At 45.8% G+C, this 27,607-nt stretch overlaps 1 protein-coding gene across 2 annotated transcripts in view; it reads left to right on the top strand.

Moving 5' to 3' along the window:
• The window catches only part of EXOC4 (exocyst complex component 4), a 394,793-nt gene that overhangs the window by 210,942 nt on the left and 156,244 nt on the right, over window positions 1–27,607 (top strand). The window contains exon 11 of one of the 2 annotated variants that reach the window (XM_061467960.1): window positions 15,014–15,205. The exons of the other annotated variant lie outside the window; for it this stretch is intronic. Coding sequence (XP_061323944.1) covers window positions 15,014–15,026 — 13 coding nt within the window. The 3' untranslated portion in view covers window positions 15,027–15,205. Of the gene's footprint in view, window positions 1–15,013; window positions 15,206–27,607 lie in introns of those variants that run through there. 2 annotated transcript variants of the gene reach the window in all.

Below are 27,607 nucleotides of genomic sequence, written 5' to 3'. Positions count from 1 at the left end.
TGGAAGGTGTCCCTGCCTGTGGCAGGAGGAACTGGATGGGCTTTAAGGTCTCTTCCAACCCAAACCAGTCTGGGATTCTGTGAAAAGCTGGGAGTGTTGATCATGGCGTGGCCAAGAATGGCACAGATGACTGACTGCCACTGCAGCACTTGCATCTCTTCTGGTTTTGCACTTGGTTTTCAGAAGGGATTCCTGCTCAGAGGGAAACATTCCAGCATTTTATACTCCATTTAGGTTGCACACCCAGGAAACCTTCATTAAAAAATACACATAGAAAAAACTTTGCAAGTCATCTGTCAAAATCACAATTCACTTACTACTGCTGTACTCTTAAGCCGGCACACTTGGGGCATGAAAGTGATAAGAACCTGTCTGGAGACTCCATTTCCTGATGGAGCATTTGAAAAGTACAAACACGAATAACAAGGAAATGGTAAAATTGTAATGGAGTGATTTGTACTTCAGTTTTTCTGGGCTTTTTAAGCTGTCAATAATCCAGCACATCCCGTGTTTTAAAAATAAGATGTATTTTTTTGCAGTCATGAGTCTTGCAGTTTTAACTCCTTCTGGAGTTTGCTGCTTTCCATCCCTTCCAGGATGGAATTCTGTCCCCGGTTGTCCCTGGTTTGATATCTTTTGTCTCTCTATTAGTGTCTCAGCAGAGCCTTTAAGCCCAGTCTGCATCAGTAGGTACATTAACTTGGGGGAGATAATGCACGGCTGGAGCATAAGAGAAAACAGAGTTTGGCTTTGCCATTCTGGTTGGAACTGGCTGAGCTTTAAGGTCTGTTCCAACCCAAACCATTCAATGATTTGATGATATCGGTGATCTTTCAGACATGGTAAAGAGTCCAGATGTTGGTTAGATGCAACCTTTCACCTTGTGGCTGAGCCACTGTGGAGCATCCTAGGAGTATCCGCTGGGACCGGATCTCATCACGTCGTGGAACGTGTGAATTGGAGGCAGTAAAAAACGAGGCATCTCGATTCAGTTCCCAGTTGGATGAGATGCTTCTGTTTTCAGGTGTGTTTTCAGGTGCTTCTAATGAAAACAAATACATTCAGCAGACAACAGCTTCTAGAGAAGAACTGCAAGATGGTTTGTGACCACTCTTTAGTCATCAGATCTCGTTGACCCCACATGCACGTGCACACAGCAGATGGGCTGAATGAGGAAAGGGGCTGTTTTGAACGCGGCTCTTCTCCAACTAAGCCCACACATTAAAAACAAATATAATTTACATATCATTCAGCTGCTTGGAATTCCCACTTGTATAGGAAGATACGTGTCTTCTGTTCAGTTTCTTTTTCATTCTGGTGAAATAAATCCTTCCCTGTGCAGGATTATAAAGCTTTCTTTATGTTTGGGTATGCAGGAGCTGTTTCACATCAGCTCACGTGGGGTATGAAAGGCATCTTGCAGGAATAGCCTCACTTGGTTATTTTGAGGAGGAGGATGGCATCAGCAAAACCATTAGAGATCTTTTTTACCACTGTATACACATCTCTGAAGACAAGCAGCCCGTTGCTGCCTAATGAAAAGAGGAATTGGAAACCTCACAGAGGCTGATTCAATCACACAGATGCTTTTGCCAACGTTTCCACCTTCCTGGGCAACATTTGTTCTCTTTTCTCTGCAGAAAACCTTTACTACAGGAATTTGTTTGGAGAGGAGGATGGGAGGGGGGAGTCAACGGCTGGACTAAGTAAATGAGTTCAGGGACATTGCAGGCTTCCCTGATGGCACACTGGGAGATGTTGGATGTTTTGGGAGGTACAGGAGTGAGCAAACTCTAATTGCTTCTTGGGGACAAGGCTGATATCTGTGTATCTGCATCTGCTTCATTCTCATTTATGGAACCACCTAACAGCCCTGTTGTCTCCTAGGTAGGACGATGGGATACAAAGAATGTGAATATGATAAAGGTAACTTGCTTGCATTGGTAGCACTTAGACACTAGAAGCCTGATCAGGAGTGTGTTGAGGGACATGCTCATATTTGTGGCAAACTTGGCTTTAGAGGAAGTTTCTCACTGTTTTGGTGTGAGAAACAGAAGGTTGAGGGAGGGAAGAAGGTTATTTGCCATCACAGCTGGGTTTGAAGATCTGGAAATGAGGATGAATGATGGTGAGTCTGGAAATGGACTGGTGAGTGCGGGACATTGCTGGGTCCTTTATTGGGTGTCTGAGGAGTCTTGAGTGTGCGGGATCTTCCACATCATTGTAGGCAACAAAGAAGGTTCCTTGTATAGAAATCTGGGTTTATTTATGTCTTTAGAGAGAAAGGGTGAATCTTGTGGGGGATAAAGACCCTTTTTTTCCAGTCATTTTGGTTTCAGTTCATTGTTAGTGTTTTTCTGGTAGTCCCTTAAAGCCCCTATCATTTGTGTTTCCCTTCTATCTCCATTAAACCCCCACATTTGAGAGGTTTTATTCTAGCCATTGCAGTCACACACTAAAGGAGAGGCTGTCTGCTTTGGGTGCTTGTGTCGCTATAGGATTGAGTCTGTGTTTAGCTCTTGCTGCTTTCATTGGGGCCTCAAGCAAGAAGCATGTTTGAGGTGTGCTCTGCAGACCTCAGAAAGTTAGGCACCGAGGAAAGCAGGAGCTGTGCTGGGTTTCGTTTCCCAGCTTTTCCCACTCAGATCTACCCAAGCTGGAAACACATGGAAGGTCAAAGACTGATGGCAGAAAAAGGGGAAGCAATTTTGGCCTTTACACAGTTTTCTGCTTTCATCTGCTCCTAAAAGTTAGTTTCTCTTTTCTTTACTAGAGCTGTTTATTAGTGGAGATGGGTCAGAAACCTCCCAGAAATAAGCCTACAAAGCAAATGAAAACTTTCCTTTTAACCACTTGGCTGAATTGCACCTTTTCTGCTCTGCTTCTGGCAAGAAAACCACTGGGAAAACCTGACTGTGACCAGTGAACCATGATGGAAAAACTGAGGCTTTGCTGCTTGATTTCCAGGTATTAGCTGGTGTCTCTCTATAGGCAACAAACATCTCATTGACTTGGAGAACTGGGTTTGGGGTGAGCATAAATGTATCTGCCGCTACGTTTGCAAATGCTCTTGGGATGATTCAAGGAGAATAGTGAGGAGTTTGACCAAAAGTTTGTCTAAATCTACAAGTCATTTTCCTTTTAGTTCCTTGAGTCCTTCATATGGAGTGAGCTCTTCTCTGTGATGGCTGATATAGCACAGGCATAATTCATAGTTATCCAGTTCAGTACTCTGTGGGATTTCTGGGAAGATTAAGGTTAGATATAAGGAAGGGATTCTTTACCGTGAGGGTGCTGAGGCGCTGGCACAGGGTGCCCAGAGAAGCTGTGGCTGCCCCATCCCTGGCAGTGTTCAAGGCCAGGTTGGACACAGGGGCTTGGAGCAAGCTGCTCTAGTGGAAGGTGTCCCTGCCCGTGGCAGGGGTTGGAGCTGGAGGAGCTTTAAGGTTCCTTCCAACCCAAACCAGTCTGGGATTTTATGATTCCAGGAGAAAGTCATTGATTTTAACACATGTTCCTCAGAAGAATGAGGTGCATTCAGGACTTGGCTGGGATCACCTTCACTGCCAGGAAGAAAAACATTTGTCTGCAATTATGAGGAAAACATCCCATCAGTCTCTCTCCGAGCATCATATTGAGACATGCAGGTGTGGGATTTAATGTGCTGCAGTAGAAAAGAAAGTACCTGGGGGAAAAAGCATCCTGTGGACTGCAGGCTCTGAAGCACTAGAGGCATTCAAGGCCAGGCTGGGTGTGGTTCTGGGCAGCCTGATCTAGTTGAAGATGCCCGTGCTCATTGCAGGAGGTTGAACTAGATGAGCTTTGAAGGGCCCTTCCAAGCCAAACCAGTCTGAGATTCTATGGGAAGTGTTTGGTCAGGGAATTCTGTCCCCTTATACAGTTGTTTTTATTCCCAAATTCTGTAGACGTTGAAGAGATATTTGGTGAGCATTTCTGTCAGTAGACACATATCCCTTAAAACCTTATGGTATTTGTTAGGCAGTGTTTCTAATCTTCTGATCAATGAGGCATCTGAGCACTTTACGTTTGTGCATGTGTTAAAACATGTACAGATTACCAAGCTTACTGTGTTTTTACAGCAGATCAAGGGCCATGAGCTCTGTACAAACCATATGTTGTAGATGAGGAGGATGAGCAGGATATGGCAGGTCGCAGAAAGGAGCAGTTGAATTGATCAGGCCCCTTTGTAGGAAGACATCTGCTCCTCTTTAGTTACGCAGATACTCACTGAGTCACCCCATTTGATGTGAGTTTTCCGACGTCTTCATAAATTCAGTGTTTTCGTGCTTTTTATCCCTGTGTTTCAATTGAAGTTTGAATTGTTCCAAGGCTGTAATGTTGTTTGTAACGTGCCATGGGCACCATGAGTGCTTTCCAGTTTTGACATGTGTGCATCTTGCTTACACCTTCCCCCCATGATGCGCATTGATGTTCACTAAAGAAGCTGCTATCTGGAGGAAAATCATTGTTTGCCATTGATTTTATGGGACTGTATCTTCTGAAATACCTCACTTGGTCGGAGAAATTGTCATTTTAAAACCTGTTTCTTTTGGCTCGGTAGAAAACTCTTCCCAATCTGTGGGTAATCCATCAGTACTTACGAGTATGTATGAGTGTAGCTACCAGCAGCAGTTCCCAATATGCATTGAAAGGATCTGATTTGAACTGTTCTAAGCTGGTGATACCCAACCTTCCATCAGCATTGTTTTCTCCCAGCCCTAATTGGTAGACTTCAGTGTCAGTGTGATGAGAATAGACTGAAATGGCGATGATACAAATGTGAATCAGCCCCTTAGTATGACTCAAGAAGATGCTGTACCAAAAGAAGGCAGTTAAATGCTGATGCTGGGGGTGTATAACTGCTTTGACTCATGTAGCTTTGAGGCTCAGTTTGCTTGTAGATGTTTTCCTCCCCTTTTGGTTTGCTGTAATATTCCACGAAAGAGAAAAAAAAGAGATTTATTCATTGAATCAAACTGAAGCAAAATTCAAAATGAAGAGCTGAGCCTTGAGTCCTTCCCTGTAGGTAAATAAAAGTGGTTCTGATGGATAAAGAAAGGGATGGGATATACATTAAGACCTGCCTATAAAACATATGCTGGTATCAGCTTCCTTCTTCCTAATTTTGGGAACTTACCCAGGAGCTGCCTTTGCTGCCTGCTGAGAAAGAGGAATAATCTTTGTGGTTGTAGAGGTTCAGATGTGGCTCCTCAGGCATCATGTCTGAAATGGAGACTCTACATAGAAGTCAAAATAGTCATGATAAAGTCTTTGGGGATATGCAGGTTTGGGAAGGGAGTCCTGCTTTTCAAAAGCACTCAAAAAACCAGAAGGGAATAGAAGGAAGAGTCATGGAATCAACCAGGTTGGAAAAGCCCTTTAAGCTCATCCAGCCCAACCCTTCCCAGCACCACCAAGGCCACCACTAACCCATGGCACTGAGGTGTGTGAACACTTGCAGGGACGGTGACTGCAGCCCTGCCCTGGGCAGCCTGTTCCAATGCCTGAGCACCCTCTGGGGCAGGAATTGTTCCTCAGCTCCATCTAAACCTGCCCTGGTGCAGCTTGAGGCCGTTTCCTCTTGTCCCATCCCTTGTTCCTTGGGAGCAGAGCCCAGCCCCTCCTGGCTCCATCCTCCTCTCAGGCAGTTGGAGGGAGCCATCAGGTCCCCCCTGAGCCTTCTCTTCTCCAGACTGAACCCCCCAGGTCCCTCAGCCCTTCCCCATCACACTTGTGCTCCAGGCCCTGCACCAGCTCCATTGCCCTTCTCTGGCCCCACTCCAGCACCTCAATGTCTCTCTTGTAGTGTGGGGTCCAGAACTGAACACAGGATCAGAGGTGCAGCCTCACCTGAACTGCAGGCGTGTATGTTCTGCTTGGAAGAAATTGCAGTCTCAGGTCTAATGAGAAAATAGCTGTTTGGGTTTTGGGTTTTTTTGTTACACTTCTTACTGATTTAGCAATAACAGTTTGATTTGTAGCCTGGAGAACCAAGATCTTCCATCTATGTGTTTCCATCCCTGTAGAAGCACTGCGTAACACACCAGAAACCCAAGCTAACACATCGTTGGTGGCATTGTCCACGTGATGCTAAAGATGGTTTAACACTGGTAATTAACCCACGGCCATTTCTTCCTAAATTAAAACAAGTTTTGATGTCCAGAGTTGCCTTTGGCTGTTGTTTGAATGAATTAGGATTTCAATATTGCCTCATATTTACTAACTCGCAGTAGAATGAACTTGGAGTCAGATCCTCATTTAGTTGAAATAAATGTACTTCCATGGTATTAAACAAATTTAAAGCAGAGGAGGATTTGGCCTGGAGGCTGTATGTTGGATCAGGTTCTGAGCTGCATTATAATGAGTAAGAACTGTGTAATATGGTTGAGTTCAAGACATCCAGGCTGGCTTTGTACCTCATGCCTAACACGTAGCAGAATGGAAACAACTTAATATGCCAACAAATTGGAAGCTCACAGGAGAAGAGAGAGTTGATACAACTCTCAAACGTATGTTCCCTCATTTACAGTGGGTGGATGCAGCTCGTTCCTTTATATGTGTGGTGTTTGGGCCTTGTGAAGGAAACAGTTCAGTGTAGAAAATAGATCAAGGGCTGCTTTCAAAGTCAGCGCTTCCACCAAAACCTTTCAATCTCCTGGTTCATTTTCTGCACCCCGTGACCCTCTTGAATGTCATCTGCTCCTTTCTGATGGCAAAGCCTTTCTCTCTTTGCCTCTTCGCCTTGTGGAGCTCCTCTCTTCTCAGCTCTGCTTTCCTCCTTTGTGAGCCTGCCTTCTTCCTCCTCCTCCAGCCGCCTCTTTCGGGCTGACACCTTTTGTTAGTGCTCTCAGACAGATTAGAGGCTTAAGATTCGGGGGGGAGCTGGTACAAATTCTTCTGGGTCAACAGGTTTGTTCCTGATGATTGTGCTCTTTGATGGCTCCGTGTGAGTGACAACATCAATAGCAACTTTGTGGTGAAGCTCAAATTTGAATCTGAATGGGTTTAGTTTGAGGGTAACAGTGATTTGGAGGAAAGGAGAGGGAGGAATTAGTGTTTGGGTTGTTTCTTCTCCCCAAACTTTGCATCTCTTGGGTTTCCAATTGATGGTCTTTTGGGCAAAACAGGGTAAGGAAATCATTGGAATAGTCATGGTAGATAAACGATAGATATGAAATCTTGTCAGGGGAGCTCTGTTAGCCCCAGCTTGGTTTTGAGATGCTTTCCAACTCTTCCAAGTAACTCTGTCAATCCATCATGGATCCCTCTCCATGGCTGGGAGATGCCACTGGTTTGTTTCACCATGTTATTCTATATACTCACTGCATTTCCCTCTGACGCTCTGCAGTGGTTGTCCATATATCTTTCCTGCAGGTGTTCCTTACACTAAAGGCCAAGAACTTGCCTTTAGATCTTTATCTATCTATCTATCTATCTATCTATCTATCTATCTATCTATCTATCTATCTATTAAACTTCTTGCTGTAAGTTGAAACCAGCTCTGCTCTTCATATGGAATGGAATAAACACGGTAAAATGTGTGCCTAATAATTTACTGTAAAACAAAGACATTACTTCTTAGGTCTTCCCTACCCAAAGCAAGTTAATCTATGCTGTGGCTACCTCGATTTATGTGTCATTACTGAAAACCTGCTTATTAGGAAACCCAAGGAATCAAATCTTGTTTGCTTTATCACTTCATTCCATGCAGCTTTAAAACATCAGGTTGTTGCAGAAGCTAATTTCTTTTGCTGTATTAATAAATGGTTGTGGACAGTATGGATAAAACCATTCGCACTCTGTTCACACTTTCATGGCTTGGAATTCGATCTGTGAATCAAGCCAGATAATACAATAGCAGCGTCTTCAGGCAACTGCGATTTAATAATAGCCCTCAACAAAGCAGGTTTGCGTTAGGTCTGGGCTGTGGTTAACCTTCACAAGGGGTTTTGCAGAGAGACCAGGCTCTGTTTATCTGCCTGCCTCATTCATTTCATGTTTTGCTGTCTGTGGGCTTAATACTGTCTCGGAGTCTCCTGCAGGAGAGAGATGGGGTTTGAAAAGGGAAGGAAGAAAAGGTGGGCAACAGCAAAACAATCTCCCTGTGTATTTTACTCACAGTCCCAGTGGATTAGCGATAGTAGTTTGCATTAGCAGTGACAGTACAGAGATGATTACTCTTCCCTAGAGACTGGCAGGGGTAGAAATGGTATTCCATTATGTTGCTCCTTATTATTCTCTGTGCTAAGTGGCACAGCGACTGGGGAGCCAAAGGGCAGAGTTGAGCAGCGGTTTTAAGCTAGTAAAGTTTTCCCAAGCAGGAGATGGGATTGTTAAAATGAAGGCTTTTTTATTCCAAGGCGTCTGAAAGTACCTTTTTATTTGGCACTAAGCTGAACATGTGCATTGGCTGCGTTGGCTTTGTTCAGTTTGATGGGGAAAAAAAGATGTTTACTTTCCCTACTATTAGCTTCACTGAAACTGCCTATAATAAACTCTGATTGCATTGTGTGAAAGGACATCTTCCTGGGCTGCATCAAAAGCGTGAGCAGCAGGTGGAAGGAGGTGATTCTGCCCCTCTGCTCTGCTCTCGTGAGACCCCACTTGAGTACTGCTATAGGGAGATCTTAGAGCAGCTCCAGTGCCTAAAGAGGCTGCAGGAAAGCTGGAGAGGGGCTTTGGACAAGGGCCTGTAGGGCCAGGCCAAGGGGAATGGCTTTAACCTGCCAGAGGGGAGACTGAGATGAGCTCTTAGGCAGAAGCTCTTCCCTGTGAGGGTGCTGAGGCGCTGGCACAGGGTGCCCAGAGAAGCTGTGGCTGCCCCATCCCTGGCAGTGTTCAAGGGCAGGTTGGACACAGGGGCTTGGAGCAAGCTGCTCTAGTGGAAGGGGTCCCTGCCTGTGGCAGGGGTTGGAGCTGGATGAGCTTTAAGGTCCCTTCCAACATAGGCACCAGTCTGGGATTCTGTCAGTTTTGAGTTAATGCCACCAGGGTTGGCACTCTGGAAGACAGCCTCTATTTACAAACCTTTGTGGAGCTGAGAAGTTTGTATTAAAAGATAAAATGGGAAAAGCTCCTAAATTCCATCGGATGCCTTTCTAAACCTATTACTGAAATCATATTCTGCAGCATGTACGAATATGAAACACATTCTCAGTTTGTGTTAGACAGTGACTGAGGTTAGAATGAGCACTCTATTTTGTTCTCTATTCTAGCGTGCACTTAAAGGGAATTATTACTCTTTTAACTCTTACAGTTTCTTCTTTGCTTGCTGCAGGTAACAGGATATATCGTTGCAGTTAAAATCCTTCTCTTGGATTTTATAATGTACTGTGTGCTAAGCCACATCACAAAGGAATAAACACTTCTGATCTCACTCTTATCTGTGGCCCCGTTTACACGGTAAAAAGTCTGTTAAATGCTCTCATTTTTATTCATGTCCTGGGATGATTCAGCCTATTCCATGTGAATTACTGGATCAGGAGTGCTTTTAAAACCTGTACCAGCCTCTGCTGGTGTCTAGGATAAACAAGGGAGTTGTTTTAATGTCTGTCTACTATGATTGTACCCGTTCCTAGGCTTGAGCTGAGCACTAGTGCAACTGGGTTGTTCTTGGCTTTAATAGCTGTTGGTGAATGCTGTATTGAGAAGGAACTGCAAGGTTTTGGATCTCTCCAATTGATGCTGTTTGATGAAGGACGCATTCAGGTGCGTGTCTGGCTACCAAGTCAATATCATTAGTGTTAATTCCCTATCTGGAATCCATAAACCCTGTGTAAAACTGGAACTGGGTGAGATTAGCAGCTCCCTCTGAATGCTGGTAATAGCAAGAAGGCTGGTAACTCACTTCTCTCTGAGCCTTGCTAACAGTGCTTACTGCAGGAAGTTCCTTTTGTTTGTTCATTCTTACTATTAAAATAAGAAGTAAAGATTTGGGACTTGCCTGACGTGTAACTTGGTGAGGTTTGCAAATAGAGATGTGTCTTCAAAGACTCATTTAGAGCAGTTATTTCAGAGCACTTCTTTGCTGATGGAGAAAAACCACGTTATTAAGAATAGAGAAGGGAAGACCAGAGCAGCAGTTCTTGTCCTAATGTACTCCAGTTTATGGTTTTCCAGTCTAGAAACACACAAATCCCCAGGTTCTTATAACTGGTTCTCTAAATAAGCAGTGATACTGAACTGCTGCACCCATGGCTTTGCTCCCAGGAAAGCTTGTAGCTAAGGGCTAGGATATGGTATCATCTATATTTAGATGGATTTTCTGATGCATTGGGCTGACTTGAGAGCTTCATTTTAATATCTTAGTGTATTTTTATTCTTAGAAAGGAGACCTTTGCCTTTTTAAGGAAACTTGGAGTATGGCTGCAGCTTCTCCATGTGAAAGGCAGCTGCAGTGGGACATATGGATCCTTCTGCCACGCTTCGGTTGCAGGCTGGTGTCCTTCTGCAGGCAGATTGGGCTAGGAACGGTTCAAGACCTAACACGTAGTAAGGCCAAAGCTGATGTGATCCCCCGGAAGGAGATAATGAATCTCGGTGAATCCTTGTGAAGAGACAAGAGCAATTTATTGTCTTGTCAACTGAAAGGGTTAGAAATATAAGTTCTGTCTTATTTGATTCCTTAATTAGGAAGGTTGTCCGCTCATCTTTAATTCACTATGGGTTTATCCGCAAAGGTTAATGCCTTTCAGCCTCCAGAACAAACCCTCTGCTGCTCCATGGCTAAGAAGCCGTTGCTCTTTGAGGTTTGCATAAAGCCACGATGTATTCCTGAGCTTTCAGGGATCACTGAGCTCTTTTTGCAGACGTGTTTTGTGATGTCTGATTGCCCTGTGACAGAGATATTAAATCCTGTCTGTAGAGCCAGGTTGGATGGGGCTTGGAGGAACACGCTCTCATGGCAAGTGTCCCTGCCCATGGCAAGGGGTTGGAACTGGATGATCCCCAGAGCGCAGCAGAGGGGCAGGATCCCCTTCTTGAGCTGCTGCTCGCGCTCTGGGGGTGCAGCCCAGCACACATTGGGGTTCTGGGCTCAAGCACACACTGAAGCTGCGTCATGGGGAGCTTCTCATTGACCAGCACCCCCAAATCCTTTCCTCAGGGCTCGCTCTCAATCCTTTATCCTCCATTCTATATGGATACTAAGGGGTTGCCCTGACCCACGTGCAGGACTTTCCACTTGGCCTTGTTGAACCTCCTAAGGTTCACATGAGCCCACTTCTTGAGCGTGTCAGAAAGCAGAGCCGTACTCATGTAAGCTGCTGTGACAGGAGTGTAGACGTCAGAGCATGTCCTGTGGCTAAGCACACTGCTTGCTTTCGGTAGCTAATGTGTGCTGCCTTCCCATGGGTGCAGCGTCTTGTTTTCTTTACAAAAGGAGGCCTGAATTGAGCACCGCATCCCGTTACACAGGATGTTATCGGGCACTTGCAAAGATGTGCACAGTTGGAGGAGTCATCACTCTAATTCCATGGGATCAGAAAAGGGGGTGAGAAAAAGGTATTAGCGATGCTGTTGATGAAACAACGGGCGATAGGGTGTACAGCGAGGTATCTGTTGAATAAAAGCAGTCAAAAAATGATCTGTATTATTTCTCACTTGCTCATCCTGTCAGTGATTGAGGCATTTCAGAGCACAACCAGGAAAATAATAGGTTGCTTTCACAATGGTAGAAGTTTAACAAATGCTAAATCATTCACCCGACATCGTTGCTGTCGTCGGGGAGAGCCGTAGCGTGTGCTATTGATGCCTTGCTTCATTCTTGCTTTTCAGATTCAATCTCCTTGCCATGGAGGCCTGAACGTTTCAATCTGCTGCCTGTAGAGCGGGATTGAAATGCTGAGGCTAAAAGGAGAGAGATGATTTGGGGTGAGGCTGAAAGCAGAGGCTTTGTGGAAGGCATCCCACACGCAAACCCTCTGACAAGACCTGCATTCACTAGCACATGTCTCCTAACCGTACCCGACACAAAGCGAGTGGTGGGTATTTGTAAGTGGGATATTCACTGTGGGGATTGATAAGCCCCTTAGCATTGTGTGGATGTCTAAATCCGTGTTAACCCGACGTTCCCTTTTCATTGTAAAGTTTGATTCCACAGCCTCTGCTTGGCAGAACTTCAGTTTTGGGCTTGGTGTGCTTGAAAGAGCTTGGCGTAAGCTCGTCATTCAGTGCCTGTTATTCACGTGGTTATTCCTAAAGCTAGGAACGCCGTGGATGTCCTCTTAATCACTTGCTAGTAATTCTGAGCATTCACAGCATCTCAGCTGGTTATTCTGCAGGCATTGAAATAGGAAAAGCCTGTTTCTAAGGTGGTTTCCATCTGAAGATTGTGTCTGTTCTGCTCTCGTGAGACCCCACTTGTAGTATAGCATACAGTTCTAGTGTCCCTGATGTTGGTGACATCCCCACATTTAAAAGGACATGGGGCTGTTGCTCCATGTCCAGAGGAGGCCACGTGGATGATCAGGGGCTGGAGCACCTCCCATATGGAGACAGGCTGAGAACATTGGGGCTGTTGAGCCTGGAGAAGAGAAGCTGCGTGGAGACCTCAGAGCAGCTTCCAGTGTGTGAAGGGGGCTACAAGGATGCTGAAGAGGGACTCTTCATCAGGGACTGGAGTGATGGGACAAGGGGTGATGGGTTCAAAGTGAAACAGGGGAAGTTGAGGTTGGAGATAAGGCAGAAGCTCTTCCCTGTGAGGGTGCTGAGGTGCTGGCACAGGGGCTTGGAGCAAGCTGCTCTAGTGGAAGGTGTCCCTGCCCGTGGCAGGGGTTGGAACTGGAGGAGCTTTAAGGTCCTTTCCAACACAAACCAATCTGTGACTCTAGCTTACCCCATCCTAAATTGGGCTTAAAATAACTAAAGGTGATCAGCTAACAGTGGCCACATAACAGACCCTATTAGCTGCCTAAATCTTGCACTTACCTTTGATTTAGATCCAGTCCAAGATCGTAGAGATGAAAGGCTTGGTGTGTTAAAAGCCTACTCATTATGAAGCTGAGACACAGCCCCTCCTTCAAGGCTTGAGCCCTAATCACCAGCAGTCATCATTTGCAACATTAAATACCTGAGCTAGGCTGTGCTGGCCTCTTCAGGGCTCACATCTGGTTAGAAACTTAGTTAGTTAAGAACAAATGAGTCTTGCTTGCATTTGTCTGCAAATAAAAGCATAATGTTCCCTCTTTGAACAGAAGTTTCTTCTGCCTTGATCACTCCAGAGCCCTGAGAGGAATACACGGAATTGTTAGGACCATTTTCTCTCCTTTTTTGTTTCAGTCCCATTTATTTTGTATTCCTTGGCTCCCTGCGTACAAATCGATATAATAGCTCTTTGGTCCTGATTTAAAGTTTCTAGCTTTGAATGCAGGCGTTAAGTTATCTCCAAGAAGCTGTTCTAGTCTCGGCAGTTTGAAGGCTTGTTGCTAATATTTAATAGATGCAATTTATGCTTTTAATACTTTGCACTTGGTTGCTTTATTCTCTTTCATTTACTTTGCTCTGTGTCTCTGCCTGTGTAGTTTCGCACCTCAGTGATGTGATGGTGAGGCTTTCTCCCAGGCTTTTCACTCATCTGGTAGCCTGAGTTGTTTCCCCCATTCTGGATGGGGATATTTGGGCCTTTTCTGTGGTTTTCTCTTCCCAGTAGTCATTGCCAGCAGAGATTTCACAGGGAGGTTTGTGCTTCCTTCTGCAGGAAATAGACATTGGGGTTTTCTTGTCTTCCTTTGCCCTGGACAGCATCCTGGGAAATGGTGTCCAGAACTTGGCACCCGAGGTCCACACTGCAGCCAAGGCTGGGAGCTGTGCTGTCAGGAGGACCTCTGCCATTCCTCTTGAACCTATGGATTTTATGCTTATCTTTAAATCACAGTGTTAATAACTCTCATTCTTCTAGCTGAAGAAAGATGATCCCTGTGAAAACCCCATCTCCTACAAAGAAGGTGGCACATCAAAGGTGTGATGGAGATAGCTCAGTGGATGTGAACAGACTCCTGCCCCTGGGGCCATCTGTAGGTTTCATAGAATTATAGAATAGTTAGAGTTGGAAGGGACCTTAAGATCATCCAGTTCCAACCCCCCTGCCATGGGCAGGGACACCTCACACTAAACCATATCACCCAAGGCTCTGTCCAACCTGGTCTTGAACACTGCCAGGGATGGAGCATTCACAACCTCCCTGGGCAACCCATTCCAGTGCCTCACCACCCTAACAGGAAAGAATTTCCTCCTTAGATCCGATCTAAACTTCCCCTGTTTAAGTTTGAACCCGTTACCCCTTGTCCTGTCACTATAGTCCCTAATGAAGAGTCCCTCCCCAACATCCCTATAGGCCCCCTTCAGATACTGGAAGCTGCTCTGAGGTCTCCACGCAGCTTCTCTTCTCCAGGCTCAACAGCCCCAACTTTCTCAGCCTGTCTTCATACGGGAGGTGCTCCAGTCCCCTGATCATCCTCGTGGCCTCCTCTGGACTTGTTCCAACAGTTCCATGTCCTTTTTATGCTGAGGACACCAGAACTGCACACAATGCTCCAGGTGAGGTCTCACGAGAGCAGAGTAGAGGGGCAGGATCACCTCCTTGGACCTGCTGGTCACGCTCCTTTGGATGCAGCCCAGGATACGGTTGCTTTCTGGGCTGCGAGCGCACACTGAAGCTGGCTCATGTTCATTTTCTCATCAACCAACACCCCCAAGTCCTTCTCCTTAGGGCTGCTCTGAATCTCTTCTCTGCCCAACCTGTAGCTGTGCCTGGGATTGCTCCGACCCAGGTGTAGGACCTTGCACTTGGAATAATCCTCCAAGCCATCAACATTAGGGCCCAACTGTGGCAAATCTGAGCTAAGGTTGCTCCATCCACAGCATGCTCAGCTGATTGGGAGGAGCAGAGACATAGGAGTAGCTCGGAAAGGCGCCTTGACAAAAGCAAGCTGTCATCTGAACAACAGCAACAAAATCTGTGATAACCTTTCGTTTCCTTTGCCATCAAATACAGTGCAGGAGAATAATCTCATCAGTTGAAAGAGGAAAAATATGGACTTCCCTCTGATAAATTATCTGGAGGCTGCTCGCGTCATTTGTTCGAAGTCAATATTTTGCCCACTTGCTGTGGAAGCCTTGCAGAACATGGACATTCAATTCCGAAGCAGTTTCCATTGGCATTTCTTTAATAAACTCTCATAATTTATAGACTGTGTTTTACATCATCTCCTCATGCCTCCAGAGTTTGTTCTAGCCAGCTGTGAAGAAATGAGGTATTGAGTTGTTACTCTTCTTGATTAAGTCAATAAAATCCATTTGTCTCGTTAAGTGAGTAGCTCCACTTTGGCACGTCGCACAGTCCCAGATTCCACATTTTGGGGTGGAAAAACAATATCCAAGACAATGATTAATGATCTGACAGTCAGAACTGCCCAGCCAGGACCTCAGCTCGGCCACGCTTGCCCAGAGCTGTGCCTGTACTGTATTGCTAACGCAGCGCAGAGCAGTGAGCACGACAGCTTCAGCTGCAGTTTCGAGGTGATGATGTGTAATTATTATTAGGTGATGATTGCTCTGAACACTGAAGAACATCTTGTTATTTTTAGGTGGCTGATCTTCATCTTTTACTAAAAACAAATGAACAAGTAGCATCACTGTGAAAGGAAGCTGAGAAATGAAGGAATGGTTGTATTTTGGTTCATAGTGACTCTCATAAGCAGCCTCAGTTCTGCTTCTCCATATGAAGTGGTCATATTCCTGTATCACAAAGTCCCTGCCTCTTTTGTTCTGATGTGAAGCATTTGAACTTTGGTGAGAGCTTGGTTTGGAAGTGATGGACATGACTGAGCTCTACTTAGAACACTTGGAGATCCTGCTCTGCAGCTTTACCCAACCATTCCCATGAGCACTGCAGAGATCGAAATGATAAAATCCTACTGTGTGTTCATACCCTGTCTTTTGAAGTCTTCATGTCCATTTGTATTTGATCATAGTAAGTATCATCGTATTATGATACCTGCAGGAGTAGCAATTATTCCAAGCTCAATAGCAGCAACCAGTGAGTCCTTCAGCTGGGTTTGGTATTGGGGCAAGTCCAGAGGAGGCCACAGAGATGGAGCCAGGCTGAGAGAGCTGGGCTGGGTCAGCCTGGAGAAGAGAAGGCTCCTGAAGGGGAGACCTTAGAGCAGCTCCAGTGCCTAAAGGGGCTGCAGGAAAGCTGGAGAGGGGCTTTGGACAAGGGCCTGTAGGGCCAGGCCAAGGGGAATGGCTTTAAGCTGCCAGAGGGGAGACTGAGATGAGCTCTTAGGCAGAAGCTCTTCCCTGTGAGGGTGCTGAGGCGCTGGCACAGGGTGCCCAGAGAAGCTGTGGCTGCCCCATCCCTGTTGGTGTTCAAGGCCAGGTTGGACAGAGCCTTGGGTGACATGGTTTAACATGAAGTGTCCCTGCCCATGGCAGGGGGGGTGGAGCTGGATGATCTTAAGGTCCCTTCCAACCCATTCTTTGATTCTGTGACTGAGATATATTAAAACCAGAACAATCTGCAAGGCGATGATGACTGACAGAGGGAGAGGTAAAGAGCAATGCTTCAATAATGTATGTAAACCTGTAATTCAGCCTGACACAACCTCATTTTTCTCACTATGACACACAGACGTAATCCAATCAATGAGACAGCTTCCGTGACACAGCCATTATTTAAACAAAGCTGCCTTGGCGAAAAAATGCAATAATCTAGGGACAATTTAGGACTGTGATATTAGGCACCATTTTGCACTGTCATGTGCTAAGAGATCTTCTATTGATCTTGAAGCAAAAAGCCAGCAACATTTGGAGAGTTCATAGATTTCCCCCTTCCTGTCTGCCTCCACAGTCCCCAAATGTGTTAAATAGTCCTGCAGCTATCACCTCGCCTTCCTGCACCTGGTTTATTATCAAGACAAGCCAAATTGGAGAGCTGCTTTAAAAGGCAGACGAGAATAAAACCACAAACCTAGGTAAAGGCAGCTTTAACAATAGTGCTCTCTCCCTTTCAGAATAAGCATCCCTTTTTCAAAGTATCTTTGATTGCTGCTTCCAAACACATCACCAAAGCTGTACAAAACAGCAGCGAACATGGGGAAATAGCGAAGTAATGAGTCTGTGGATGGGATAGTACTTAAAGCACAGAACAGGGAGTTGGGTAACTTGGGTTCAGCTCCTGCTTCCACCCATACAGCACCAGGGCTGTTCTACTGTGCTCTGGGGAGAACCCCCCCTGCAGTCCTGATCCAGCTCTGGGGCAGCAGCACAAGAGGGACGTGGAGCTGTTGGAGCGAGTGCAGAGGAGGCCATGGAGATGCTGCGAGGGCTGGAGCAGCTCTGCTCTGGAGCCAGGCTGAGAGAGCTGGGCTGGGTCAGCCTGGAGAAGAGAAGGCTCCTGAAGGGGAGACCTTAGAGCAGCTCCAGTGCCTGAAGGGGCTGCAGGAAAGCTGGAGAGGGGCTTTGGACAAGGGCCTGTAGGGCCAGGCCAAGGGGAGTGGCTTTAACCTGCCCGAGGGGAGACTGAGCTGAGCTCTTAGGCAGAAGCTCTTCCCTGTGAGGGTGCTGAGGCGCTGGCACAGGGTGCCCAGAGAAGCTGTGGCTGCCCCATCCCTGGCAGTGTTCAAGGCCAGGTTGGACACAGGGGCTTGGAGCAAGCTGCTCTAGTGGAAGGTGTCCCTGCCCATGAGCATTAAGGTTCCTTCCAAAACAAACCAGTCTGGGACTCCACAATACTCCTGTAGATAAAGAGCAGGAGATGCTCAAGCTATTTGCTAGATCAAGGCCAGATGAGTGCAGAGTTCTATGATCTTCCCAGATCTTCATTTCCCATCTGTAAAATGAGAGCAATTATCCTTCTCTTTTCTCCTTCCTTCTTTGCCCTGTTAAGTTACATCCTCTTTTAATGCACCTATGCTCTGAGGTTGAGGTTGAAAGACCAATTATAGAATCATAGAATCACAGAATAGTTAGGGTTGGAAAGGACCTTAAGATCATCCAGTTCCAACCCCCTGCCATGGGCAGGGACACCTCACACTAAACCATCTCACCCAAGGCTCTGTCCAGCCTGGCCTTGAACACCACCAGGGATGGAGCATTCACAACCTCCCTGGGCAACCCATTCCAGTGCCTCACCACCCTCACAGGAAAGAATTTCCTCCTTAGATCCAATCTAAACTTCCCCTGTTTCAGTTTTAACCCGTTACCCCTTGTCCTATCACTACAGTCCCTAATGAAGAGTCCCTCCCCAGCATCCCTATAGGCCCCTTCAGATACTGGAAGGCTGCTATGAGGTCTCCACACAGCCTTCTCTTCTCCAGGCTCAACTTTCTCAGCCTATCTCCATACAGGAGGTGCTCCAGCCCCTGATCATCCTCGTGGCCTCCTCTGGACTTGTTCCAACAGTTCCATGTCCTTTTTATGTTGAGGACACCAGAACTGCACACAATGCTCCAGGTGAGGTCTCACGAGAGCAGAGCAGAGGGGCAGGATCACCTCCTTTGACCTGCTGGTCACGCTCCTTTGGGTGCAGCCCAGGATACGGTTGCTTTCTGGGCTGTGAGCGCACACTGAAGCCGGCTCATGTTCATTACCATAATGCACGGCAATACAGCCCTTGTTGGACAACCTGAAATCCTTTCTTCACCTCTGGCTTTTGTAGTTTCCCCAAGCAGAGAAAGCACTGAATTACCTCGATTTAAGAGACCACCTACAACTGGTTACAGTGGCTAAACACAACGGTGACTGTGCAATAAGCAGACAGGTCTGGAGGCTATTCCAATACTGCTCTAAAAATGTAAAATCTCTGACTAAAGCAAAAAGACTCAATTTTTTATTGATTTACAATGGCATTTCAGCACTGCAGTTTGAATGGGAAGAAAGAGGAATTGTCTCCACAGATGTGGTTTGACTCTAAATGTCTCCGGAAAGACGGTACGAGCTTGCTAAGAGCTAATCATTGCAAGGTGAAATCCATTTCTCCTACACTGCTTTGTTTTCAGAGATTAGAATCAAAGTCCTGGGGGTTTATTGCTCTGTGAATCAGCAATTGCAAACGCACAGCAAAACAATGCCAGCCCAAAATATGACAGCTCTGAGGCAACTGTAATCCAGAAGGGATTTGGGAGTTTACTCGGTAAAGCGCTCAAAGAGACATTCCAAAGTGAAAAGAAGTTTTTGAGGACTTTCTTCTTCAAAAACTCTTCCCTTTTTTGAAGCATCAGTGTTGGCTCACGTCAAAGTCATTCCATGGAAGAGCGAGCCAAGATGATGCTTTTCACTGTCATGATGCAACCAGGAGCAGGTCTCCCCATGCTGCTTTACTACGAGAGTTGTAACACCATGCGGTGCGCAGAACAGACCTAGCGGTAACTCAACAGGAGGCAGATCCTGGCTGCTCCTGGCAGGCCTGCATGATGGTTTTGGCAGTAAAGCTGGGGCACTGTTCCCGTAGCAGACTGCTCTCTGCCTCTCCAACACTTAAAGGAATCTGCTGCTACAGACTAATAAATAAAAGTATCTCCAATCCTTCCATATCCTCCTTTCTCCTGCTCCAATGGAATGCTGTTCCCCTTGCACAGCCACCACCAAGCTTCAAACGGACCCAGCCTGCCTGGTCAACAGCAGAATTAAGGCACATTAAGGCCTCAACTCTGCTGGCAAAAGGGTTCCCATAGCAGCTGTATTGATGGAGCGTTATGAGGATAACATCTTCAGCTGTTGAAGTCAGGAGAGACACAACACCCCTATGCCCCAGGCATGGGAATCAATAAACAAGGCCAAAGATGGCAATTAATGTAAAACTCAGTTGAAGTTTGTGTGGAGGGACATATCACCAGAAGAGCAGTAAGCATGTATGACATCACATCTTAAAATCATGATGTAATCATAGGCTGGTTTGGGTTGGAAAGGACCTTAAAGATCACACAGTTCCAACCCCTGCCACGGGCAGGGACACCTTCCACTAGAGCAGCTTGCTCCAAGCCCCTGTGTCCAGCCTGGCCTTGAACACTGCCAGGGATGGGGCAATGACAGTGGGGTAATGATAGAGAAGAAAGCCTTCTATTAATCTGGATAATGCTGAGGGGTTTAGCTGAGCTCCTCCTGGCCATCCTGGCCCATGCAGAGATGGGAACGCCTGGTTCTTACAAGTCCCCTCTTACAGGACAGAACTGAAAACACTACTACTATTGAAAACACAAGTAGTTAAGAACAAGAGCTTGAAACGAAGGCCCAAGACAGGAGAGTTGAGCTAACAAAGAGAAAGGTTTCTACCAAAGTCCACTGAGACAGAATGTGCAATCAGGGTGAGATTCTTCCCTTTTCTTGAGGTTAGGAGTTGGAGCTCCTGTTGCTGCTCGATGTATTTAGCAATGACTATTGATGATGATTCCAAAGGACAGATAACTGAGAGAATCTCTGGGAGATACTGCTTCCAAACAAGCCCAAGACACGGGACTAGAGTAGAAACTGGTAGTGAAAGGGATCTTAGGAGAGGCTGGAGTTTAATACTACTCCATTCCTCTCCTGGAGGAGCCTAAGTGTTTTCCAAGATCAGGAAGAAAGTTAATAGACAAACACTATTATTATTAAACTAGATGAAATTTGGAACCACCATCCTTGACAAGTTGCTCTTTAAGGTGTAATTTGGCAATCACATCAGGTGAAAATAAATATGACATTAAAAAGTCTGGCCTCAGTTGTTACAAAGCTGGGTTATAATAAGCTCCTACAAGCTGAGGAAACAGCAAACTGCAAGTTGATACAGCAGATGATAAAGGCACAAAGTGAAGACACTGCTTAATCAGGATGCAAGAAGACAACCAGGACCCCACCATAGGTCTACAATTTTAACTCTGTGATGGGGAAAATGGGTTTCATGCATTACTTGCTCTCTGCATCCTCCATCTTCCCTCTAATTGGAGATTCTTGCACGACAAAGCCTGCAGAAAGGATGGAAAGAAGCTGCAGCAAAATGTTCTGAGTTTCAGATCTAAGTTTGCCCTTTTGATGGTTTATTTACCTGGAAAATAATGGGTGCTGCTTACTTGAACACATCGGGGATGGGGCAGCCACAGCTTCTCTGGGCTTTTTCCTTCTGTCTAACCTGAACGTCTCCTGTTTTAGTTTAAATCCATGGGCTTTTTAGCAACAATATTACTAGGAATTAATAATTAAGGTGTTTATGGATGCAGGTGTTGTCATTCTCCCACTTTGCTCTGGGGAGACCCCCTCCTGCAGTCCTGATCCAGCTCTGGGGCAGCAGCACAAGAGGGATGTGGAGCTGTTGGAGCGAGTGCAGAGGAGGCCACGGAGATGCTGCGAGGGCTGGAGCAGCTCTGCTCTGGAGCCAGGCTGAGAGAGCTGGGCTGGGTCAGCCTGGAGAAGAGAACCCCCATTATCCTTTGGGTAGGAGCAGTGTGTGAATGCAGTTCCAGTATCAGCAACCTCTCCCTGTAGCTTTTACAGCGCGGCAGTTGTGTGTTCTCAGCTAACAGAACGTATAATCTGTTGTAGTAGATTATGAAAAACCCCATGGTGTTTCATTTTCCAGCCTGTTTGCAGGGGGTGAAACTGTTTGTATTGACCTTGTCTATAAGTGCTGGGCATATTTTGCAGCAGAAAGTCTTAAATTGACTTTCCACATCCCTTGTCCAGTTTCACAGGAGAGAATAAGTTACTGCATGAGTTAAATTTAATCCTAGGTTGGTTTTATAACCTGAAAGAGCAGGTCAATATTTTGTGAAAGGCGAAAAAATCTGCTTGGAACAATTCTTTTCATCTTAAAAGTGTGGTTTATTGTCGAACTATATTACTTAGAGCTTAATTTAGTGAGAAGCTAGCACTGCTGCTATCCCATCCCATCTCCCATCCCTCTGAATAGCCTGTTTTGCCTTTTAATTAGCCTTCCATACATTAGTGAATTATCTCACTACATCTGCTGCTTTCTCCCCCTGGAAAAACAGTTGAGAATAATGCCTTAAAAGCATCTTAATGTTACATTGTTTTCTTTATCTCATTCACATTTATTCATCTGGAAAGCTGGGGTAGTTTCTTTGACCTGTACCGTACCCACCACGGCACTGCCATCCCATGCCACATCCCCATCCCTGAATGCTGAAGTAGGGGAAAAGGTTAAGTTATTCTCTAACACAAAATATGTATTTTCTTAAATAACTCTGTAGGAGATGCTGGCAACATGTGGAAGTTTCATGTTACCACTTATGCTTTGAGTCAGAGTATGAAGTGTATGAATCCCTTTCACTAGGAGTAGTGATAGGACAAGGGGTGATGGGTTCAAACTGAAACAGGGGAAGTTCAGGTTAGATTTAAGGCACAAGTTCTCCCCTGTGAGGGTGCTGAGGCGCTGGCACAGGTTGCCCAGAGAAGCTGTGGCTGCCCCATCCCTGGCAGTGTTCAAGGCCAGGTTGGACAGAGCCTTGGGCAATATGATCTAGTGTGAGTTGTCCCTGCCCATGGCAGGGGTTTGGAACTGGACATTCTTAAGGTCCTTTCCAAACCAAACTATTCTGTAAATGTTGTATGGATGGGAATGATCAGTGAGGATCTTTGCTTCATTAACAGACACTCAAAAGTCTCAGGTGAGATGTAGTGGTGGTTGGGGCCTAAGAAGACCTAAAGCGGTTGGATTCACTGCCCTTTTCTGACTTGGTTTAGCAACCCCAGACTGACCACATAGCTGTTTGGCCGAGGACAGATGTTGTTCCTCATCATTTTGGGGGTTTTAAAGTGAAATAGGAAAGCAGCAGAATAAGTCTGGGAAAGGATTGCATTTTACACGGTGGCCACAATGGGAGTTTTTCCTCTCTGTTTCCATACCCAGCCTGTTCTCTGTCATTAATGATCCTTTTGACAAATCTTCTTGCTTAAAATGAGTAGGCTCAGTTGCAAACAGTGATGTAACAGCATTTTGGAGTGGTTTCCCCCATGGCACAAAGAAAAGAAGTCTATTATTCAAAGGATATTAAATTAGCATAGAAGTGGAGCGAGTTATCATTCTCAGGAGTGGCTGCAGTGCAGGTGCGTGTATGGAACAGAGGAATCTCTATCTATGTGTGTGTATTTTTGGTGGTTTAGGATCATTATCTTAAAGTAAAAGCAGGCAGACCTCAGGTAGCTCCACTTCCTGCTGGATTATGGGTTTTTTTCTCTGTCCACCAAGGTGGTTTTGTGTTCATTCACCAAATTTGGCCCTATGAGGCTGGAATGAGATACTGAAATGTAGCTCCATCTCATCCCAAAATGTAGTTCCATCTGATCTTGGAAATTGCCAAAGTTAACGACTTTCAAAGCCTAAAAATAAGAAAGGGCTATTTTGCAACCCCCCTCCGTGATGTTCTGACAGAGCTTGCATATGATTTCGTTTCTCTGAGTTCAATATATGGATTTTCATCCAAAGTATTTACCAGGTGCTCGTGACTCTCTCCCTTTGGCTGATCGAAGATGAGCACGTGGGGAGGGAGGGGGGAGAAGGATGGTATTTCTGTTCATTTACTTCTGTATTAGGTGAACTGAACTGGGGTTCCAGCACGCGTCCCATCAGCAACTCACTCCTTAAAACCCTTTCCCAACTCTCCATCCATCCTTACAGGTCACTTACAGGTTGCCAAAGAAAGAAGTGACTGAACTGACTTTGCTCTTCTGTGGTTGTTAGGTGAAAGGAGGGCATTTTATAGCTTGAATCTTCCAGTAGGATTAAACAAGAAGTGGCACCTTTTAAATGAGCTCTTTGGATGCTCTTAACTTCATAACATTTTACTGGTCTTTCTGCCTGTGTGTGCAGTTGGCTTCAATGTCTGGTTTGATCCAAAGGTGCATGTACCGTAAGTTCATTTTGACTACAGGGGGTAGAAAGATGAGACTTGATGAAGGGTGATTTCTTCTCCCTCTCTCCCTTTCATTGTCCATACCCCAGAACTGATTAGCAAAATCCTGACCCAGAAGAAAAGCATGAAAGTCTTCCTTGAAGCGCACTGGGAACTCTCTTTAATTGGCTTGAAGTCAGTTTTGAGTGGTAGAACTTTACCTCTACCTCATTTATTTAACATTGCTGAGATGATTCCTTGGCCTCCATCAGTCTTTGGGGTCTGCTTAGTACCTATATCCATCCACCAGCTCTCTGCTCGGTGGCAATGTGTGGTTTCTGTCCCATGGCAATGAAGTAATTGAATCTCTGTTGGTTTTCATAACTCTCTGAGCAGGGTCACACTGAAACATGTTTTCATTTCCCTGCTTATTTGAGGATGTCATTGAGTTGTTCATAATAGTATTACACACGGCTGCATTCAGAATTAATTGTAGAGGACTGTTGTATTGCTTATAACAGTACTTTACAACTTAATAGAATTCCCATTAACTGAAGAGCTTAGAAAATATGAAAATATCTTCTTTTTCTTTGACTTGCTGTCAGCAGTGGGTTTGAATCATGTGTAGTCAAGGAGTCACGTGGTTCAGAAGCCAGAATAGCTCTAGTGGTGCTTTTGGTTCAAACATAACATTAGTTTTAAGTGCTAAGAATGCCTTTTCTTTGCAAAAATCATTACTAGCTGGACTGGAGCAGTGATGGAGAGAGCAGGATGTGCCAACTCAATAGTTCTTCTCCTCTAGTTATGCTTATTATATCTGAAAAAAAGCTAAAAAATCAATTCCTCCAATCCCTACCCACGTCAAAACAGCACTTTTCAGTGTGAGCCTAATGGAAGTTGCATTGTGTGGTTGAAAGTGCACAGATCTGGGGATCAGGATGTCATTTGTTTCGTAGAATCCCAGGCTGGTTTGGGTTGGAAGGGGCCTTAAAGCTCACCCAGTTCCAACCCCCTGCCACGGGCAGGGACACCTTGGAGCAGGTTGCTCCAAGCCCCTGTGTCCAACCTGGCCTTGAACACTGCCAGGGATGGGGCAGCCACAGCTTCTCTGGGCACCCTGTGCCAGCGCCTCAGCACCCTCACAGGGAAGAGCTTCTGCCTTATCTCCAACCTGAACTTCCCCTGTTTCACTTTGAACCCATCACCCCTTGTCCTATCACTACAGTCCCTGATGAAGAGTCCCTCTCCAGCATCCTTGTAGCCCCCTTCAGACACTGAAAGCTTCTCTGAGGTCTCCACGCAGCTTCTCTTCTCCAGGGTGAACAGCCTTAGTGTTCTCAGCCTGTCTCCCTACAGGAGATTCTCCAGCCCCTGATCATCCTCGTGGCCTCCTCTGGGCATGGAGCAACAGCTCCCTGTCCTTCTGTTATACTGGCAGATGCTGCTTTAAAATGAAGAGGGTTTTTCTTAACTGAATGAGAGTGATAAAAATTACTTACTGAATTGTTCCATCAAAGCAGCTTTGGTTGAAAGGACAGAACCCCACTAGATGGCCATTCGGTGTCTAGAAATAAGAAGGAGTTTCATTTTGGTTTACTGGTTGAAGTTGAGGAGGTTAAAGAATGAGGTAGACCCAGGGGGAGGAAAAAAGCAACAAAATGAGCAGGAAAAGAAAGAAAACCAAATCACAAAAAATCATTCGGCCACAACATATTCTGGATGGTTCTGGATTAATATGGGAATCCATAGTGTCAGGAACGCCATTGAAGATATTAAACAGCACAACAAATAGGAACACGTTACAGTCCATGTGATGTATTGCACAGAGAGGAGAGCTGCAAGTTCCGAGCTGTGGTTTTGCTAGATAAGTCGCTGGGTATTTTGTGATTCAAGGTGGTTGGCTGGGTTCAAAGGATTCTATGCAACAAGTGCTTGTTGGGATTGCAACCTTCAGGGCAGGCTTTGCTAGGTGTAGAAGTGAGAGGTGGCCAGGCTCTCCTGCTGAAGATCATTGAAGCTAATGGATCGTCCAGACGTGGGCTTTGGGTCAAACCTTGGCAGTCTGGCATTAAATACAGCCATATTGCCAGTGTAGGAGGTGAAACACTTTGGCTTGATAAGAACAGAGAACAAGTCTGTGGTGGACTGTGAAAGACCCTGTCCTGGGTTCAGCAGTAGCAGTCATTTTTGTCCTTCTTAGTAGCTGGTTTAGTGCTGTGTTTTTGACTTTCAGCCTGGGAACAGTGCTGCTAACACCGATGTTCTTAGCTGCTGTTCAGTCATGTTTACTCTGACCAAGGACTTTGTGAGCCTCATGCTCTGCCAGGGAGGAGGGGAAGCCTGGAGGAAGCAGAGACAGGACACCTGACCCAAACTGACCAAAGAGGTATTCCATACCACAGCACCTCATGCCCAGTATAGAAACTGGGCGCAGTTACCCAGAAGGGTTAGATCACTGCTCGGTCAGGCTGGGTATCGGTCGGTGGGTGGTGAGCGGTTGTATTCTCTCCCCTTGTTACCTCCCTTATCATTATTATTATTGGTGGCAGCAGCAGTGGTTTGTGTTATACCTTAGTTACTGGGCTGCTCTTATCTCAACCCGTGGGAGTTGCATTCTTCTGATTCTCCTCCCCATCCCTCTGGGAGCATGAGGGGAGGAAGGGCGAGGAGTGAGCGAACGGCTGCATGGTTCTGAGTTACTGACTGGGCTTAAACCATGACAGAGCCAAATACTGTGATTTCTTCCAGGCTTTATTTTTCCTTCCTTCTTTCTTTCTTTCTTTTTTCTTAATCCCAAATGTTCAGCAGGATATTGGGTCACCTAATTGCATTTTGGTTTTCCACTGGCTGCTGTTCTTATCGCAGCAGCACAAGACTCTGTGAGCTCCATCAATACTCGCGTATCCACGGGAGGCAATAAAACCCCATAAAATGACAAAGGAGTCCTGGCAATTAGGCTAAAGCTGCTGTTTATGAGTTCTCAATAATTACTTTAGCTCCCTATTTCTCTAATGCCTCAAGAAAACGGTGTCTGATTGAAGGAGGGGATCTTGCTTCACTGAGGGACAAGTCGGAATTAGACAAAGCCACGTGGGAAGTTGAATTAGCGCTGCTTGTTTCAGCACATGAAGGGGGCTTCACAGGGAGGCAGGGAAAGAATAGGCGTGATTTTTAGATGGTGCCAGCAAGCAGCTGTGCCATTCTCCTGCCTTTTTGTCCTCCTTTCCATGCCCTGTAACATCAGCTTCCCTGGCAGCAACCCAGGGGCTTGCATTAGGCAGAAGAGCTCTGGGGAGATGTACCATCTGGAGGGAGACAGGGAAGTTCGAGGCATGTGTTGCTCTTCTTCTTGGCTTTGTCATATCTGTGTATTTCTGAGGTCAGTTACTTCCTATAGTCATATTTAGTGAAGGGGGAGCTTGTGGCTTGTCCATGACAGGGTTTGTGGTGATAACAATGAATGAGAAGAGAAAAATACATAAACCCAGGTGCGTCAGTGCTGGTTAATCAGCCGTTTCTCCATTGAAAATGTGCCGTGACATTCTCTGTCGTTGGCTGATAGTTCCCTTTGCTCAAGCAGGGTTGAATCCATCGTGATGAGAAGTGCCTGAGATCTTCATCACTGTGTCAACCTTCTGAGCTGGTGGAGAGCAGGACGGGGGTCAGACTACAGTGGGGTGCCCTATGCAAGAGCCGAAAACCTCAAGTGAAAGCTTTCACACCCAGATCCTGCATCATTTAGAAAAAGAATCACAGAATCCCAT

The sequence above is a fragment of the Pezoporus flaviventris genome, unplaced genomic scaffold, assembly GCF_033815535.1.
Source record: "Pezoporus flaviventris isolate CSIRO_AGI_PZ_B2104156 unplaced genomic scaffold, CSIRO_AGI_Pfla_v1 ptg000046l, whole genome shotgun sequence".
Taxonomy (NCBI): domain Eukaryota; kingdom Metazoa; phylum Chordata; class Aves; order Psittaciformes; family Psittacidae; genus Pezoporus; species Pezoporus flaviventris.
This window is presented reverse-complemented; position numbering and strand designations above follow the sequence as displayed.